The 18720-nt window shown below is 41.7% G+C and overlaps 1 protein-coding gene across 3 annotated transcripts in view; it reads right to left on the bottom strand.

Annotated features, from left to right (window-relative positions):
* Atac3 (Ada2a-containing complex component 3) overlaps nucleotides 1–18720 on the bottom strand; it is a 49225-nt gene that overhangs the window by 7881 nt on the left and 22624 nt on the right. For all 3 annotated transcript variants that reach the window (XM_045753811.2, XM_045753812.2, XM_045753810.2), the window contains exons 9-13: nucleotides 17195–17270; nucleotides 11730–11804; nucleotides 8986–9140; nucleotides 6813–7074; nucleotides 5301–5485 (exon numbers count right to left, since the gene is read on the bottom strand). In XM_045753811.2, the coding sequence (XP_045609767.2) occupies nucleotides 5301–5485; nucleotides 6813–7074; nucleotides 8986–9140; nucleotides 11730–11804; nucleotides 17195–17270 (753 nt within the window). The remainder of the gene's footprint in view (nucleotides 1–5300; nucleotides 5486–6812; nucleotides 7075–8985; nucleotides 9141–11729; nucleotides 11805–17194; nucleotides 17271–18720) is intronic.

Here is an 18720-nt window from a genome sequence, read left to right as displayed (position 1 = left end):
GGCAATCCTATCACCTATGTACACATTTGTCAGCCAGTTACCACCACTAGTTAGTTACACTTTCCTTCCACCAAATGGCAGCCCCAGCCAACAACCCAACTTAGACATGCACAGACCTAGGATGAAACCCAAATTCCCTGAAATGGGAAGGGGGAGGAACAGGAAGCCACCAAAGAAATCCACCATGAAGAGGCACTTCATTGTATACCCAGAAAGGGTTCCAAGAGTTCTTCTACTTCCCAAGTTCAGCCTGGGGCCAGGCTGAACTTGTGATAACTTGGTCCAACAGGCTGTTGCTTGGAGCGGCCTGAAGGCCCACAAATACACTACAATCCAGTTGGTCCAGCACTTCTTGCAAGAACTCCGTGGTGTAGTGGTAAGACACTCGCCTGGCGTTCCGCGAGCGCTATGTCATGGGTTCGTATCCTGGCCGGGGAGGATTTACTGGGCGCAATTCCTTAACTGTAGCCTCTGTTTAACGCAACAGTAAAATGTGTACTTGGTTGTAACAACGATTCTTCACGGCAGGGGATCGTATTCCAGGGACCTGCCCGAAACGCTACGCGTACTAGTGGCTGTACAAGAATGTAACAACTCTTGTATATATCTCAAAAAAAAAAAAAAAAAAAAAAAAAAAAAAAAAAAAAAAAAAAAAAAAAAAAAAAAAAAAAAAAAAAACTTATCTAAATGCTTCTTGAAGACATCCACCTTTGTTCCGGCACTATTTCTAATGCTTGCTGGTAGGTTATTGAACAGCCGTGAATCTCTGATGTTCAGCAGTGCTCTCTGATTGTGCCCATGGCACCTCTACTTCTCACTGGTTCTAGTCTGTATTTCCTTCCATATCTTTCACTCCAGTATGTTGTTCTTCTGTGCAAATTTGGGACCTGGCCTTCTAGTATATGCCATATATATATATTATTTGATACCTCCCTAATCTCCTTTCCAGAGAGTACACTTTGGAAGCTCTGAGACGGTCCCAATAATTTAGGTGTTGTATCGTGTCTATGTGTGCCGTATAGGTTCTTAGATCACTGTCTGTACTCCTTTCCCCTCTGGAAAGGAGATGTACTCCCAAAGTGTACATATCCTTTCCAGAGAGTACACTTTGGGAGCCCTGAGACTGTCCCAGTAATTTAGATGTTGTATCGTGTCTATGTATGCCGTATAGGTTCTCTGTATTCCTTCTATTCAGAATTCTCCCCTGCCCTGAAAGGGAAAATGAGTATTAAGCAGTACCCAAGATGGTAATCAGTGGTTTAAATAATACTGTATTAGCAATGCTGTGGGATCTCTGGATTTGAATGTTTTCATAATACAACCTATCATTTTCCTTGCTGCCACTATATTTGCTTAGTTATGTTCACCAAATGTCAGGTTGTCAGACATTATTATTCCTAGATTTTTAACTCGTTGCTTTCCTTCAATGATTAAGTGAGTGTGTCTTGTACCCTGTATTTCATTTAAGTCCCTCATTTCCATCATATCTAAGTACTGTACCTGGCTCTTATCACCATTAAACATCATGTTACTTTCCATTGCCCAATCAAATACTTTATTAATATTGGCTTGTAGTTTTAAGTGTCTTCTACAGAGGAAATTTCATGCTGATTTCTGATCTGCAATGGATGACACAAAGCTTTGCCTATTATTTTTGTCTATATCCGAGATAAAAATGAGAAAGAGCACAGTACAAGGACTGTGCCCTGAGGGTTCAGAGCTTTTCACTGCACTTGGACTTGATCTTATTTGATTGACTTACTCTGCATTCTGTTTGACAAAGTTTAAAATCCCACACCCCACTTTACCTATTATGATCTACTGATCTCATTTTATGGGCTTTCACTCCATGGTCACACTTATCAAATGCGTTTTCAAAGTCTGTGTATACAACATCTGCATTTTGTTTTTCTTCTAATGCTTCTGTGATTTTGTCATAGTAGTTAAATAACTGTGAAAGACAGGATCTTCCTGCTCTGAATCCAAGTTGGCCTGGGTTGTGAAGTTCATTGTTTTCCATAAACTGGAGATTTGATTCCGAATCACACTTTCAAAAACTTTAATTATACGTGATGTTAGTGCAACTGGTCTACAGTGTTTTTTGCCAAAGCTTTACTACCTCCCTTGTGTAGTGGAGCTATATCTGCTGATTTAAGTGCTGTTGGTATCTCCCCTGTATGCAAGCTATTTCTGCATATGACAATGAGCACTCGCATTTCTTGTACTTTACATTTCTAAATGAACATTGAATTCCATGAGTCAGGACCTGGGCCCCGAGTGCATAGGCATGTTGTCAATTTCTCTCTCAAAGTCTACTGTGTTCATGTTTATATCAATTATAATTATCTGGAGTTTGGATGTCATTCATAAAGAAGCTGTTCAGATCTTCAACTTTCATGTTGTTTATGGGGTGCTAAACATAGCCTCATACTGGCCTTTTACGATTTCACAAATTTCTTTGTTATCTTCTGTATACGATCTTTCAGTTGTAAGTAAAGTTCCAATACTGTTGGAGATTTTTTATTTTGATTTTGCTCATTTAAATTTTTTTTTTTTTTTTTTATCTCTTGTATAGTTTTATGTTCCAATTCTAATTCCTCGGACTGGTATGATTGCTCCAGTGTCTGTTCTATTTCTTCGATCTCCCTATTTAGATTATTTTTCTTTGTTGTGAAAGTCGTGTCTGCTTAAGCATTTTGTGATTTTTTTTACTTCTCTTGTACAGTCGTCTGTATTTTCTTTATAGCAGACCTCTTTCTTACCCTACTCATTGACATATATTTCAGGCAGATGTTGTATGCTTCAGCAGTTAGTTGGGCTATTCCGTGTGGGAGTTTTGTCATTTAAGACCATTTCCCAACTGAATTTAATATATAAAATAGATCCCTTCATTGGGGTAAGATAGACATAATATATTAGGACACATTGCAGACATACACTGAGAGAGAGAAGTCAGCAAAAGGCAAAAACCAGTGTAGCAAAAATCTGCAAAGAAGAGGGTGCAGAGTTATCAATGAGGGCAGCAGTCAAGATAAGCAAATAGGTTCATTATAGGGCCCAAGCAAAATATTAAAGCCAATTGCCAATTGCAGCAATCATTAATGATGGAACTGCAGTTTTTAGATATAGGCTCTGGGTTGGGGAAGGACCAAAGACTCCCATCCCAGGGTGCAAATCCATGTGATGTATAGATGACAAAGGGTCAAATGTGAAGTTTATAAGTATGTAGGTCTACCATAGTCCAGTTTAGAAAGTACTATGAAGAAGTATTAATTTAACTGCACCACAGATATATGTGACAAGACTTTGAGCAAGATAAAAGTCTTGTAGTGTTTGGTGTGTAGGTAATAGACATATGACAAACTGGAAGGGCATTTGTCAAAGACCTATTCCAAATTTCACATAATCTGTATAAATAAATTGGCTTCCACAGAAGTGCAAGAGTGGTTGGTAGACAATATGTTTTCTAGTAAGAATAATACAACAAGTTTTCATAGTAGAGAACTTAAGGCTGTGATTGGTGGTCCAGGATGACACACATTTAATAACAAGCTTGAGTTGGAACTAAAAGCAAACATTGGAACTAAAACAGAAAATGGTTAAGACATCTCAATAAAGTACAGAATGAAGTCCAGTTGGGATAAAGGAGGCAGGACCGTTTAGGGCAATCAGGAATGTGCAAAACATGACAATGTGCAAACCAGCCCCATTGAAAAGCAGAGGTACAATAGGCATGCTGAGAGAGAGAACTCGATTAACATCAAAGGCCCAAGACTTTACGACACTCTCCCCTACATATACAAGGCATAACTGGCCAACCTCTCGTAGTGTTCAAAATAGAACTTGATAAACACCTTCAAAGGATAGCTGATCAACCAGGATGTGACTAATACATCTGGCTGCGAGCAGCCACATTGAACAGTCTGAATGATCGAAGCACCAACCAGGAAGCCTGGTCAGAGAACAGACTGTGGGGACGTTGATCTTCAGAATCATTGGATCATTCCACCTCAGTATAAGTTAGAATTCACCAACACCTCCAATTCTGGGTCCCTAAAAACAAGACAGGGCAAATCTGGGGCATCCAACCTAGTACAAAGACAGGAACGTGAAGGCAAGCTTCATGTTCATGTCTTTGTGGACTGACCGAACAGGTCGCCTAGGCACTGGGGATGCTCAGCAGGAATAATGTAAGTAGAATGATACAGCCCAATTAATGCTGCTATGAAGGCTTACCTCAGTGTGCCATGTAAAACAAGAGCATGAACCCCTCCCTGTGTGCCCCAACCAGCAAAAATGTTCCTCCACCCAAGGATCTAGACAGAGGGGCCAAAAGACCCCTGACACACCCAAGATAAGGCCCTGGCCCAAGTGGTCTGGCCTTGAAAGAGCAAACTGCTGAACACTCTACAAGCTTAGCTCTCATCCTTTAAGTACACTTAAGTAAGAGAAGTACATTACCAGAGAAGAGAACTCCATTAGTGCAGCAAGAGGCAGTGCTAAGAAGCACAAAGGGAAGTTAGCCCTGAGCATATGCAACTCCAAGATCCTAATGAACTAGCTTAACACAACATAAATCGATATAAAACATGCTCATGAATATAACAAACATGAAAGAGCGGCAAGGAAATGTCCCCAGCAAGAATGGCTGGCACTTAGCTTAGAAGTAATGGGGTCCATGCAGCTTGATGATGACCCAGGACTCCTACAGAGGACAACAATTAATTGTGTCCGCATCAATGACAAAACTGACCCGGAGGATGGGAGGAGACCTGGAACTCTGGGGATTACACCCAACCGGTAGGGGAGGGGGTAATACTAACGCGCTCATGCTGGTTTTACGATTTGATAATTTGCTTACAATGTTTGGTGGAGTTCAATTGGCAGTTTCAGGCCTTGGTCTCTCTGGATCCAGCAGTGGTCTGTATTGGTTTGCTGACTTTCTGTGTGCTGTCCTGGTGGAGTGGCCGAGAATCACTTGCTCTCAGTACCTCTGTGATGGGGGGAGGGGAGGGCCAGGTTCTGGCTCTGGTTCCCGATAGGTCAAACAGAACTCCGCAGCTGATGTGACCTAGTAGTTTGAAGCCATCTGAGATGGTTTAAGCCAAAAGGGGTGCCCCCAAAAATATCTTGATTTATAAAGACAAATGTAACCAAAATACAAAATGTCGAAAGGGTAATGATTAACATACTGTAACTTTCTAACACAAGTGGAAAAGTAGAATGAAAAATGCTGGAATAGACCAAGCAGTAATTAGTCTTCTTTATCCATTACATCTGGATTAATTTACAATACAAACCTGTCCTGACACTTTAGCTAAAGCTTGATTTTGCCCCAAACTTCCCTGACCCACTCTTGTGACCAACTGCATAATTTTCTGGCGCTTTGTCGCTGGTGGACTCTGATTCTTGTTTATTTCATTAAAGTGGTCTTCATCTGCACCTGATGGTAACACCTGTAGAATGATGGGCCCATTAGTTCCACCTGAAATGTCACAATAATAAGAATCAGTATTTTTACACAAAGTAATTACGCTAATGTAACTGCATCAATGTGAAAATCTATAGGAGCAGTAATAAGGGTTCGAACGTATGTGCTGGGTGTTCCCACACACACCCGTGGAAACGTCGTGGTCTAGATGACCAGACCACGACATGGTACAAGGATTGCAAAAATCGTATATACATAAAAATTCACAAATTTGTAATCTTAATACCATGTCATGGTCTAGTCCTCTAGAACGTATGCGTGGGAACACCCGCTGCATAGGTTCGAACCCTCGTCACTGCTCCTACGGATTTTCTTAATCAATATTTTTATTTAAGTGGAATAAAATATGTGAAAATACGGCAGACCCTTCTTGCAATAGTTAATTATCCGATAGGATAAGACTTGACTTTATTAACCTCTTGACAGATTATTTGGCAAATGATGAGAAAGCAGTAGATGGAATAGTAGTAAGAAGGATGCTTTTCAGTTTGGATAATTCTAATCTTGCAAAGTTACAGAAACATATAACTTTCAGGGGGCTTACCCAGAAATTGACATTCCATTACATTCAACACTGGGGTTCTGGGAGGAGCCCCTCATGGCTCCCTGAAGCTTACTACCCACAGAGAAGGAGAAGGTCTGAGGAAGTAGATGTGAGCCCAGTGTTCCCGTGAGAGTTTTGAATCATTCGCTATACCTAAAAACGACTTTCCCTGGTAGGAGCACCACCAGTTAAACAAGATATCTGTGTAGCCTAACCTCTTAAGCATTTCCAGTCACTAATCTGACATACTACATTGCCCGACTGTAACCTAACTAAGAACTAATAAATAGAAAACAGGATATCAAGTCAATTTTGCGAGCCAATATAAATTTTTGTATATTTTTTTTCCTTAGGGGGGGATTTATATGTGAAAATGCAATGTACAGTACTATTCAAGAGGACAGGTTGTTTGGTGAACACAGTACAGGAGTTAATACTGGAAATATCATTGACAATTTATTAAATACAATGTACTGTACAGTTAGGAAGTGTATAAATACTCTACAATATCTGTCAGTGCCTTATTGCATCACATTAAATATAAATGTGAGTACAGTGCAACCTTGATTCGAAAGAGCTATATGGAACCAACCCCAATTCGTTGCAGCGAGGGATTCACTGCAACCGGAGATGCCTCCAGGAGGCCATTATTTGTAAATGAAAACTAGAAAATCTCAAAATGAAAGTGAACCACACAATTTAATTTTAAATGTGCTCAATGGATTTCCCAAGGCCACTGGGAAAGTCAATAATTTTTCTTTTTTTATAGTTATTTACCTGTGAGAGCAGCATATTGCTCTGGACTCAGTGTTATGACCTGGGTTACTTGTTGATCTTCATATCTCTCATCATCTTCTGCAATTGATGCATCTGATGCTCGTAACAAAGCTGGTAAGCATGAGGATGGCTCAACTGATGTGTGTGATGATCCTCCCTCTCCAGCTTTGGTATTTGTATTACTAGACCTAAATTTCTTGATTACTTTATCGTTCTCAGTAAGTTCCTGTGGTAGGGTGTTGCTTGGTAACAATGGTAGTTCCTGCAAGAAATAATCAAATATTTGAGTTTAATGGTACAGTATATCTATAACTAGAAAATAAAAAGTCTATGTCTGTCTGTCCGACGCTGGAGGCCAGATGCTTGGGAAAACCCTCACTCAACATTGTACAATGATTGCTGTGGGGTGTGTGTCCAACAAAGGAGGGTTGGGAGTAGCATTAATGAAATGAGTACAGTGGGGCCCCAGTGCCAACGAAACTCCTTGAACTTCCTGACACTCCCATGATTGACTCCATCTTTTACACACTAAATAACAAAATTCAAAACAATTACTTTTAACCATAACACAAAACATTACATACTGAGTGATGCCTGTTAATTTAAAATAACAATTTACTCATTGTAATTTCCCCTTAATAGGCCAAGATGTGTTCATGATGTCATCGACACCCTGTCCCCTACCTCCCTACACACACCCTTTCGAGTCAGTTACTTGTTGCATCACATGGCTCAAGCATGTGCAGGCAGTCAACAGACCAGTAGTGATGCATGCTGACATGTGATATATACTGATATGCTACATACAGTCACACATGATATACATACTGACATGCGATATATACTGATGCATATGATATATACTTAGGTGATACAGAAACACACGTGACATATACTGACATACATGCTTGGGTTAACCCAAATACCAAATACTTAAATGGAGCAACCTTTTTGGGTCAACCCTGGCACTGCTAGGTACTCCACTTAGTAATACTGGACATAAAATAAACAGTCAGTATAAAGTTGATTGAAAGAAGAAAAAGCAATGAAAATGATTTAGGAGTAATTATGACAGAAGACCTCACTTTTAAAGAACACAATAAAGTTGCTGTCATAACTTCAAGAAAAGTGACCTGGTTGGGTAACAAAAACCTTCCAAACAAGAGATGCCATGCTAATGATGATAATTTTCAAGACATTAGTGCTCTCTAGAGTGGAATATTGTTGCACACTAACAGCCACATTCAAAGTTGGAGAAATTACTGACCTGGAGAGCATGCAAAGACCTTTACCACTAGAAGCCACTCAACAAAACATCTAAATTATTGGACTGCCTAAAAAATTTTAATCTGTATTTCCTAGAGCACAAGTGGCAGAGATACATAATAATTTACACATGGAAATACAATATTAGAAGAACTGGTTCCAAATCCCTTGATTGTTTCAAGGATGGGTTGGACATGTAGATGAGTGGGATTGGGTGGTTATAAATAGGATCTGCCTTGTATGGGCCAATAGGCCTTCTGCAGTTGCCTTTATTCTTATGTTTCTAAATCTACACACAGAAAAAGACCACATGAAAACAGAAGGAATGGCAGGATGTGAAAAATAACCCCACTGAAGAGCAGAGGTGCAAAAGGCATGCTGAGAGAGAACTTTATCAACATCAAAGGCACAAGACTTTTCAACACTCTTTTTCCCTACACATACGGGGCACAACCGGCCGACCTCTTGCAGTGTTCAAAAGAGAACTCAATAAGTACCTTCAAAGGATACCTGATCAACCAGGCTGTGACTCTTATGTCAGGCTATTCGCAGATGCATCAAATAACTTGCTTGATCAGACCAGCAACCAGGAGGCCTGGTCAGAAACTGGGCTGTGGGAACACTGATCCCTGGAATCTTCAACAGGTAGCCAATAGGTAGAAAGGAGCTACAGGCAAAAGAAAATAGATTTTTTAGAAAAGCAACTAGTTTAAGTACAGTATGTGGGATGGGTATAGTAATGAAGAAGTACAGTTGTAAATGAGATGTGGCATGAGTGAAAGGGGTGAGGGAATGAAATGTGGTGTGTTTTAGAGGGTGAAATGCAATCAGATTGTAAAGAAATGTTTACTAATACTGAATATCTATGGATTGTTTAACGAGAAGGGTCATACATTAGTCAGCTCACTTGTTTAATAAGTTTTAAAGCCTGTCGTCCAGCTTCAGTGAGATGGAGGGTTTGTCCATGGGCTACAGCAGATGTCACTAATGTTGAAGAGTCATCAATTGGCAGCAGAGCAGCCTGAGCCTTCAATAGCTCTAAGGCAGTTGCACTTGACATGTCTGTAAAATCAGTATCAAAATTAAATTAATTTTTAATAGTTCTTAAAAATGAACATAGCACAATAAAACTAAGAGACATTTCTATTTAAGACAAAATTCTTTGGCTAATCTGGAGTATTGTTTCTTTGTAACTAGATTTCTGGTAAAAAACATAAAAACGTCAGAATAGAGGACACAGCAGAAACCCTCATGGCTCACGCAATGACTCAAGAGATACTAACTGAAAGCCGTTCACATGACACAGGGCAGCGCTACACTCTTTGCACCAAGTTGTGACTACTTTTCATGCCTTTGGCCTCCTTACAAACAATGCACTCACAATGGTCTCTTCCATGCTTTCCAGCAGCTGGTATATACTAAATTTTGTGTAACTGAAACCCCTCTTTGAAAGCCACTCTGTTTGGAGGAGTATGAGACAATGTTGAGCTGAGATTTCCTCACAGACATATTGAAACTGTTTAATATGGCTATATCAATACGGTGGTAAAATTACTTCTTGGTTCATCTTACAGCTTTATATACACACTCCACAGTACCAACCATCATCTCACACTTATTAATCAATTGTATCTTTATGTTATAGTTCGTAACCCAATCTGGTTTATATATTGGTTCTTTGGTTGCTTTGTTGACCTTACTAATGTTCACCAACCTACCAGTGTGAATGGTTGGCAACTTATTTACTTCTCATCTGTCTTTCCAATGCACTGCAAGCATTTTGTCACCTTTTCTTAGTTGACATTCATCTGCTACAATATTATTGTCAAACACTGGCAGTGTCCTCCTATGTGACTTTATTGTGCTACACACTACAGTATTATGTTCAAGCAGGAACCTCGTTAGCCAGGAACTGGTATAATAAAACACAGACATCCTTGATTGGCTGTGTATAAAATGTGGCCCTTGTTCAGCAGTAGAGTAGTGAAGGTCTTTATTACACTGCCTGAAAATCTGTAGGGATTGTTATTGGAAATGTCTACATCAGTTCCTGAGTAAAGTATCATATATATCACCATTTCTGTTTCACACTTACACAGAACAAAGAAGTCAAGTCCAAATCTGTGGTGTTTGGGAAGAATGTACTGCTTGAAAATAAGACATCCTTTGAAAAGCACAAAAGCACAAGTGATTCATCCATCACCAGCTTCGGACCTGGTACATAAAAATCTTTGTACCGTAACTCCCTTTGAATTCATAGAGGATGTGCCTCGCCTTCCACAGTCTGCATTCAGTTTGTCCCTGTTCTCAAAATGAACACACTTGAGAAGTAACAGATACCTGTTGCAAGAAATATATTTTTTGAAAATAAGTGACAGGACAACAGTCTCTGTTCGAATAATACTGGATGATGCATTTCATCACCATACAGAAGGCAAGAAACACACACAGTTCAGCTACAGTGGTGTCCTTCCTGTTCTGCAATCCCAAATATCATATATGCCCTCAGTTCCAATAAGTTTGGCAGCGTCTCAGTTCACTTTCTGAACAATATGTTCTATGAGTAGTTCATCGAAGTATAGTACAATATGATGTAAAATACTCCATCTCACTCGACTTCATAAGTATAAGGGAAAATGTCTGTAATCCCAATACCTGTATCGTCAAATGTAGATTTCTGGAACAAAGTGCACACCATCTCCCCACACGAGTATACTTGCTATTCTGGTGGAGGCATCACCAACACCACAGCCATTAATCCTAGCACCAACAAAACATTGGCAGGGAGATGAAGCCTGTCTATGTACATTGCAGGCACAAACAGCTAAAGATGAGGGCATTTGTCCCTCAGTTTCCCCATGCAACATCACACGGTGGCATTTGGCTGGGGAAGCAGTTGACACAGCAGAGCTGCATCAAAAACATCACGTATACTGCTGCCGCTAGCCACAACATTGCTAAAACTACAATTAGATTCCTGGTAACTAAATCTGGAAAATGAGTCATCTTTCACATTTTCATGGCCTTAAGTGCATGTTGCACTTTTCTCGCGATGGAAGTGGTGGTGTGGAATGGGGCCACAATGGGAGTGGTGATGGTATAGGCCTCAGCTTCAGGGCAGACACATGTGCCTCAATATCACTGTTTGTATTACTTTGTTCTAAGCCATGTCCATAATTTTTATCCTTATCTGAATCATGAAAGTCACTTTCGTCATCTGTTTTCATCAGTTTCTTCTGAATCTCTTCATCCATAGGCAAATTTCTGGAGCAAGCCACAGTGTGGTGTTGGGTGGTGAAGCGTTGTGCGTTACCCATGATACAAACCAAGGCCTTCCCACCAATTCAGCCTACTCATGATATTTTCAAGATAGCAGATGTTTACTATTGCCCTTTGACAGTGTATGGTTGCCACGTTTATGGGGCAGGACTTTTACATTTTTATGCGATGCTTTAAAACATCCTTGATTATGGCATGCAGTTTATGCATATTTGTTGAGAACATCCCTGATAGAGGTCGAGGACCAGGCCGCAGGGACTCTAAGCCCCGAAATCATCTCAAGGTACTGTAATCTTAAGGTAAGGTATCCCTCACTGCATCGCACAGTAGAAGGGTTAATATGCAACATTAAAATCAATAATCACTCCTTACCTACATTACTTTCTGTTCCTTTAGATGTAGCTTGTGCCAGTTCAGCCAGTGTTGCCAGTACAGAGATGTTTTGATCTGAAAATGTTCAAATACTCTATTAAATTTAATTTACTACCATATACTGTACATATATATGGCATAAAATCAGCTCTAAAAATCAGTATTGAAACACTGATTTCTGGTTGAGCCCTGGTGGCTAGTTACTATCTCTGATAGTGTGCCATACTACTAGGCCCCATCAGTTGCAAAATTCTATGGCCTACTGGGGACCAAGAGGTCCCCTCACCTAGTTCCTGAACTAACCTAGCCCCCTCACAGAGGTGAGGGATAGCAGTGGTATTTATATAATAAATTATTTGTTTATGCCACCACCGAGTTAGGCACCCAGAAAGTCAGTGAAACAAAACAAACTACTACTGGCTTTAAAGGAGACTGCAGCCTCAACAAAGTTATAGAACTCCTCCAACAATGTAAATACGCAACCAAAATTTCATGTAACTAACACCAGCTTGTTTGCCCCACATTCCCCTCCCCCCCGATCCATCAGACAAGTGCTGTGCCGATACAACCCCAGCTGAATGAACTAAGCATTAATGACCAAAGGACCCCTCTAGAGCCAACTTACTCGTTCTTTGCTAGAAATGAGGGAGTCACCTGAGAGCAAACAAAATACCCATCAGGACCAAAAGAACAAAAACTCCACCCCAGGGAAGAAAGCATGAAGCTCCCCAACCCAACAACTGGAGGCAAGAGAAACCAAAATCAATGACTTATAGGAAAACAGACCGAAGGAGACACCATAAAACGAGAAGGAAATTCAAGAACACTGTCTAGAAGCATGCTTAGGTGGAACATCAACAGGCTGGAGGTGAAACAAGGTGCAAAGACAGCTGGCAAAATGAAGCCGAGGCAGTATTGACCTGTTGCAGCAGTATGCTACCAGCATGCTGTGGCAGTTCTATCAGTGCTGCGTGATATAAGGTGACAGTATTCAGCATGAGATGCTAATCAAGAAAAAGTAAAAAACAAAAAGAAACCACCACCTGCACAGAAATAGAATAACAATGATGAAGAGAAAGGAAATGGAGAAAGGAACACAATGAAAGCTCATACTGTTGCCAATAAGACGAATGCAGGTAGGACATCATTAAAGAAGTCACCTGCTTGCCATAAAGACTGTGATAAAGACGCATCAAAAACTCCAGACGCAAAGAGCGGAGGAGAATGTCGAACCAAGAAAGTATGTCACTGGCCCAACCTTATGACTGAGGTAGAACCACAGAAAAATGGCCAGGCTCAGACACTGAGCAAGCAGCACCTGAAACCAAATCTGAGCCAGCCACCAGGTGCCAGAAGGATCCTCCTCCTCAGTTAGGACTCCAACCTAACCTAAACCCGGAGCAAGAGCTAGGTTGGGAAAAGAGGTACAGGAAATACTCACCTCAACCAGTCCAGCTGATAGGCATCCACCATGAGTGTCTAGCAATCAGGGAATGCAGCTGCATACAAGGGAAAGAGGTGATTCCATGTCAATGTGAAGAGGTCTACGTCCAGATGCTCAAATGTCCAGCAAAACCACTGGAGGTGGATGACATCAACAGTCCGTGCCATGGAAACAAGAAGGAACCGGGACAGACCCTCTGCAAGAATGTTGGACACTACATGGACATGAACAGCACAGAAAACCGAGGAAACAAACCCCAAGAACCCGGAGAAAAGCAACACAAAGCATTTAGCTCCAAAGAGACCGGGACCAAGGAAAACCCCCCAGTTTAGACAGAAAACCAAGGAAAACCCCCCAGTTTAGACAGAGGACCAAGGGAAAACAGTCCAGAGCACGGAGCCTGAAGGAATCCAAACCCACTACAGCACATGCTACACAGCTGCAAACACCCAAACAGTACTATGAACCTGACAAAGGAGAAGGGACCAATGACCCTGGCAGGGTTGGTGAGTGCTGGTCACAAAACTTCAACCCAGAGCTGAGGCATCTGTCAAGACGGTGAGTGAAGGTGGAGGAAAGTGAACCTCGCAAAGCCCGAATAGGAAGTCGGCAATGCAGCAGCCAGCAAAAGGCCAACCGAGCCTTTTACCCAATAGTTGCAGCAGAAGCAGTGAAAGAGACTGCTCTGGAGATACCAAAACAGCCACTGAAGCCACACTCTGCAAAAGGAAAAATTATGCAGGCAAAAGCTCAGGCTACAGCACAATTGCTTGAGCAACCGTGAAGTCACCTGGGGCCGACTCGACACCAAAACACAGTGGTGCTGCAGCTGGGTTAAGGCCTTTAAAGGCAGGGAAAGTGATGCAGACAGAGTCCCAAACAAGTCTAAATCTTTTGACAGAACGAAGTCATCAAGGCAAGCCAAAGCATGAACCCCCAACAAGTGAAGACGAGCCATGACTTGAGTCAAGTGTGTAAACATGCATGGAGCTAGATTGAGCCAAACAGGCAAAGCCAAAAGTGGTAAGCTTGCTGCCCCCACCACAAAACCCAGCCAACCTCTGAATCCTGACTGTATAGGAACATGCCAATATGCATCCCAGAAGTCCAAGGAAACCATCTAAGTATCTTCCTCTAGTACGAGACAGACCGAGACAAAATGGAAATCCTGACCCCAAGAAAGGGGTAAAGACTGAATAACTCCACCACAGGCTGTGGAAAATGACCCAAAAAGCCCATGAATTTTGTGACAAGCAACTAGCAAAATAAGTCAAACTTCTAACATACATGAAAAAATTTCTAACTGACAGACAGACAGATAGACAGATGAGTGGCAATCAGAGACCGTGTATCTGACTGGAGTAGTGTTAATAGCAAAGTACCACACGGTTCAGTTCTTGCACCAGTAATGTTTATTGTCTACATAAACGATCTACCAGAAGGAATACAGAATTTTATGAACATGTTTATGGATGATGCTAAGATACTGGGAAAGATAGGAGACGCAGATGATTGTAATGCCCTTCAAATCGATCTAGATAAAATAAGTGACTGGAGCGTCAAGTGGTAAATGGAATTCAATGAAAATAAATTCCATGTTATGGAATGTGGAAAAGGAGAAAATAGACCACACACAACTTACAAATTGTGTGGAAAGAAATTTCAGAACTCTAATAAAGAACGAGACCTAGGGATCTCGTTCTTTCTGTGTCGTTTTCCAACTTCAGATTTGCATTTAATTAAAGTAAATAGATGGTGAAATACTTAAATTGTTCAGGACTATTGTGAGACCAAAATTAGAATATGCAGCAGCTGTATGGTGCCCAAATCTCAAGAAACACATAAATAAACTGGAAATGGTGAAAAAGCATGCTACTAATGGCTTCCAGAACTGAAAAACAAGAGTTACGAGGAAAGACTGGAGGCGTTAAACATGCCAAAACTAGAAGATAGAAGAAAAAGAGTTATCACCGTCACCACTTACAAAATACTAAGAGGAATCGACCAAATTGACAAAGAGGAATTTCTGAAACCCTATCAATTTTATCGATTCCTGTTACTATTTTGTATGTAGTGATCATATTGCCTCTTTTTCTTCTATCTTCTAGTTTTTGCGTAGTTAATGCCTCTAACCTCTCCTCGTAACTCTTATCCTTCATTTCTGGGAGCCACTTAGTGGCATGTCGTTGCACCTTTTCCAGTTTGTTGATGTGCTTCTTAAATTAAGATATGGGCACCATACAACCGCTGCGTATTCCAGCTTTGGTCTAACAAAAGTCATGAACAATTTCTTTAGTATTTCTTCATCCATGTATTTAAAAGCAATTCAGAAGTTAGAAAGCGTGGCATAGGCTCCTCGCACAATGTTCTTAATGTGGTCCTCAGGTGATAGTTTTTTTAATCTAGAACCCCCCCTAGATCTCTTTCTTTATCAGAATTCAATAAAGATTTATCACATAGTTTATAAGTTGTGTGGGTCTATGTTCTCCTATTCCACATTCCATAAAATGGCATTTATTCCCATTAAATTCCATTTGCCAAGTGGTGCTCCATATACTTATTTTATCCAGGTCTTCTTGAAGGGCATGACAATCATCTAAGTTTCTTATCCTTCCTATTATCTTAGCATCATCAGCAAACACTGATGTTTACTTGGAGCTACCAAGAGCGTAGCTCCTATCCTGTAACTACATTTAGGTAATTACCTCATTATGACACAAAAGGAGCAGAATGCGAAAAGACCGGCATGAACCATGAGCAGACCCACCTTTCCGTAATATGTAATTACGACATCTAGCAGAAAAGGAATTCTCAACAGGATGCGCAATGTCCTGGGATTCTGATCCTCCTGAGGACCTTCCTCAACCAACAGCAAGAAAGATCCCAAGAAGCCCAAGAAAACAACCAATGGTCAATAGGCCAACAGGAGACAGCCACCACAAACAGACACTGCATCCTCTGGAAAGAGGAGAGGCAAGAAAGGGACCAAATTGAATCTAACGAATGGGCCAACATGGCCTGTCAACATGTGAGGAGGGCCAAGCAAAATGCTGCCACCACCTCTCTAAGGAGTTGGGCGAGCATTTTGGGCAAGGCTGCCAAGGTTTTAAGGTCTTCACACCTGGAATGTACCAAGCAAAGTACATGTACAAAGTACATGTACATGTGCTTTGTACAAAGTACAAAGCTCCTCATGGAGCTCCCAACATAGCCCCTCTATGAGGACCCAAGCTTGCAAGACCGCCGCTGAGTGTAAACGTGCCTTGTAATTATTCACTGTAAGAGCCCCAGACATTACAGGCACCGATACATGCAGACCATAATTGTACATCTTTGCAGATTTTCTGGACGCTTTCCTGGTGAACTGTCACTTGCTCTTTGCGTCTCTGTGATGGGGCAAGGTTTTGGCTCTGGTCTCAGTAGGCAAAACAGAACTACCGTTTCTGATGTGACCCATTTGCATGGAGCAATGTCAAGAGAGAGAGATTTTCAGAACTATTGGGGGCTCACCCAGAATGATATTTATACTACAATGCGCAGACACAAATATGTATTTGTGTCACTAATATGTGCACAATATTATATTCTTTGTACAATAAAACACACTTTCTGCTGTTATTACACTGTTTACACATGTTATTTATTAATACAATTTTACACACCATTACAAACCACTAATCAGTTCTAGTTGGTGTGATAATCTTATAATCATTGATCCATGCACAGCACAGTCCACAGTCAAGACATGTTGTTAGTTGCCAATGGCAAATGATAAAGCAAAGGGCCACTTGATATACTATGCACATTGCTAAACAATGCTGTTATTACTTGAATAATGGTCACTAAATCCTGAATAGGAATCATTTTTCACATGTTCATTTTCAAAGGAGAATGAGGTCTTGTATGCTATGGCATGCAATAGTGTAAGGAACTGTAATTTACTTTATTTTACAAAAACTAAATATAACTTGTGAGAATATTTGTGTATTCTAAACAAGTACAGTGGGTCATCATGACTAACCATCAGCATCATCTGCCATGATAGATTGAGGTAATTCGCTGTTCACTTGTGGAATGTTTTCCTCCTCCTTGCAAACCTAAAAAATACAAAAATCAATGTTGAATATAATGAAACGCCATTTTCTGGGTGTGACCCGGAGGATCCCGGAGCTATCCAGGCTGATTTGGATATACAGTATTAGCTTTCTGGTATCAGTCAATGTGCATGGAGTTCCGGCCTACCCGGGACCATGAGCCAGAACCTGGCCCCCTCATAGAGGCACAAGGAACAATGGCCTGTAGAAACCCCCGTTTGATTGGAAGCATTCTATGTCTGCCATTGACATGGTCAGGCACCCAGAAAGGTAGGCACCTCAAAACAAACCCCTGTTCTGGTGAAAATATTGCTACTGAAAGCCAAATGAGTGAACAGAACTCCCCAAATGAAAATTAGCAAATGAGCATGACGTCACCATGTTGCCTCGCCGCTGTCTGTGCAACCCCCCCCCCCCACCTCCCTGGGAGAGGGAAGAGGGAGCCCCAGACCCTCGTACCGGTGATCCACACTCTCAGTTCTTGGCTGATATGATACTGGCAAAGCCGTGTCTCTGGCTCCAGATTTTGTCTCAGTTTTGTAGACTCGCATCAGAGAGACCAGATGCGAAGACTTGAGGAGAAGACATGAGAAGATCGAACCAGCCACGTAACGTGCCGGCATCGACCGTCCATTTTGTGGACAGGGGAACGAACCGAGACAGGCCGTCCGCCAGGACATTGGACGCCCCCGATCGTGAATGACCAGGAGAGCCAAACCCCGAGAACTCAACAGATGAGTCACCCAAAGCGACTAGCCCCAAAGAGCCAAGGATCTCAGCGAACCCCCACGGTTCAGGCAATGAACCAATGGAGAGCAGTCCGAAAGGAGCCAGATCGTTGATCCGCGAACGACCTGCACCCTCCGAAGCGACATCCACACCGCTGCGAACTCCCGCACTGTGCTATGAACCCAACGGAAGAACGAACCCCACCATCCCTGGCTGACTTGGTGATCACAGGTCACAAAGCCCCAGCCAAGAGATGACGCATCCGTGAACACATTGGGCGAGGGTGAGAGTAGGCATCAATGCACCGAACCTCAAAATACTCAAAGAGGAAACCAGCGATGCAGCAACTGACGCAAGACCCTCTGGAGGCCGAACCCAACAATCGTGAGAAAGACAAAGAGACAGAGCAACCTTCAAACTCACATGAAACGAGGGGGGGACCCAGGGATCGCATCCATGAGACCAAAGAGCCCCTGTGGGGTTTCCCAGGGCCCTTACTTGCATTATCTCGCTAAGGGAAGCCCAGGCAGGGTACTACTAACCAGCACCCAAAAACTACCAAGCAAACTGCTAAAGCTGAACCCCTGAAACGTGTACACTCGCGAGGGGCCTAGTGGAGGACCACCAAGATACAATAGGGTGTGACCAAACCAAGGGGCAGACCCTCACCAGGCAGGAAAACAAAAATGAAAAGAAAAACCCTGCAAGAGGACAGCGTGCCCAG

The sequence above is a fragment of the Procambarus clarkii genome, chromosome 33 (genome assembly GCF_040958095.1).
Source record: "Procambarus clarkii isolate CNS0578487 chromosome 33, FALCON_Pclarkii_2.0, whole genome shotgun sequence".
Classification (NCBI taxonomy): domain Eukaryota; kingdom Metazoa; phylum Arthropoda; class Malacostraca; order Decapoda; family Cambaridae; genus Procambarus; species Procambarus clarkii.
This window is presented reverse-complemented; position numbering and strand designations above follow the sequence as displayed.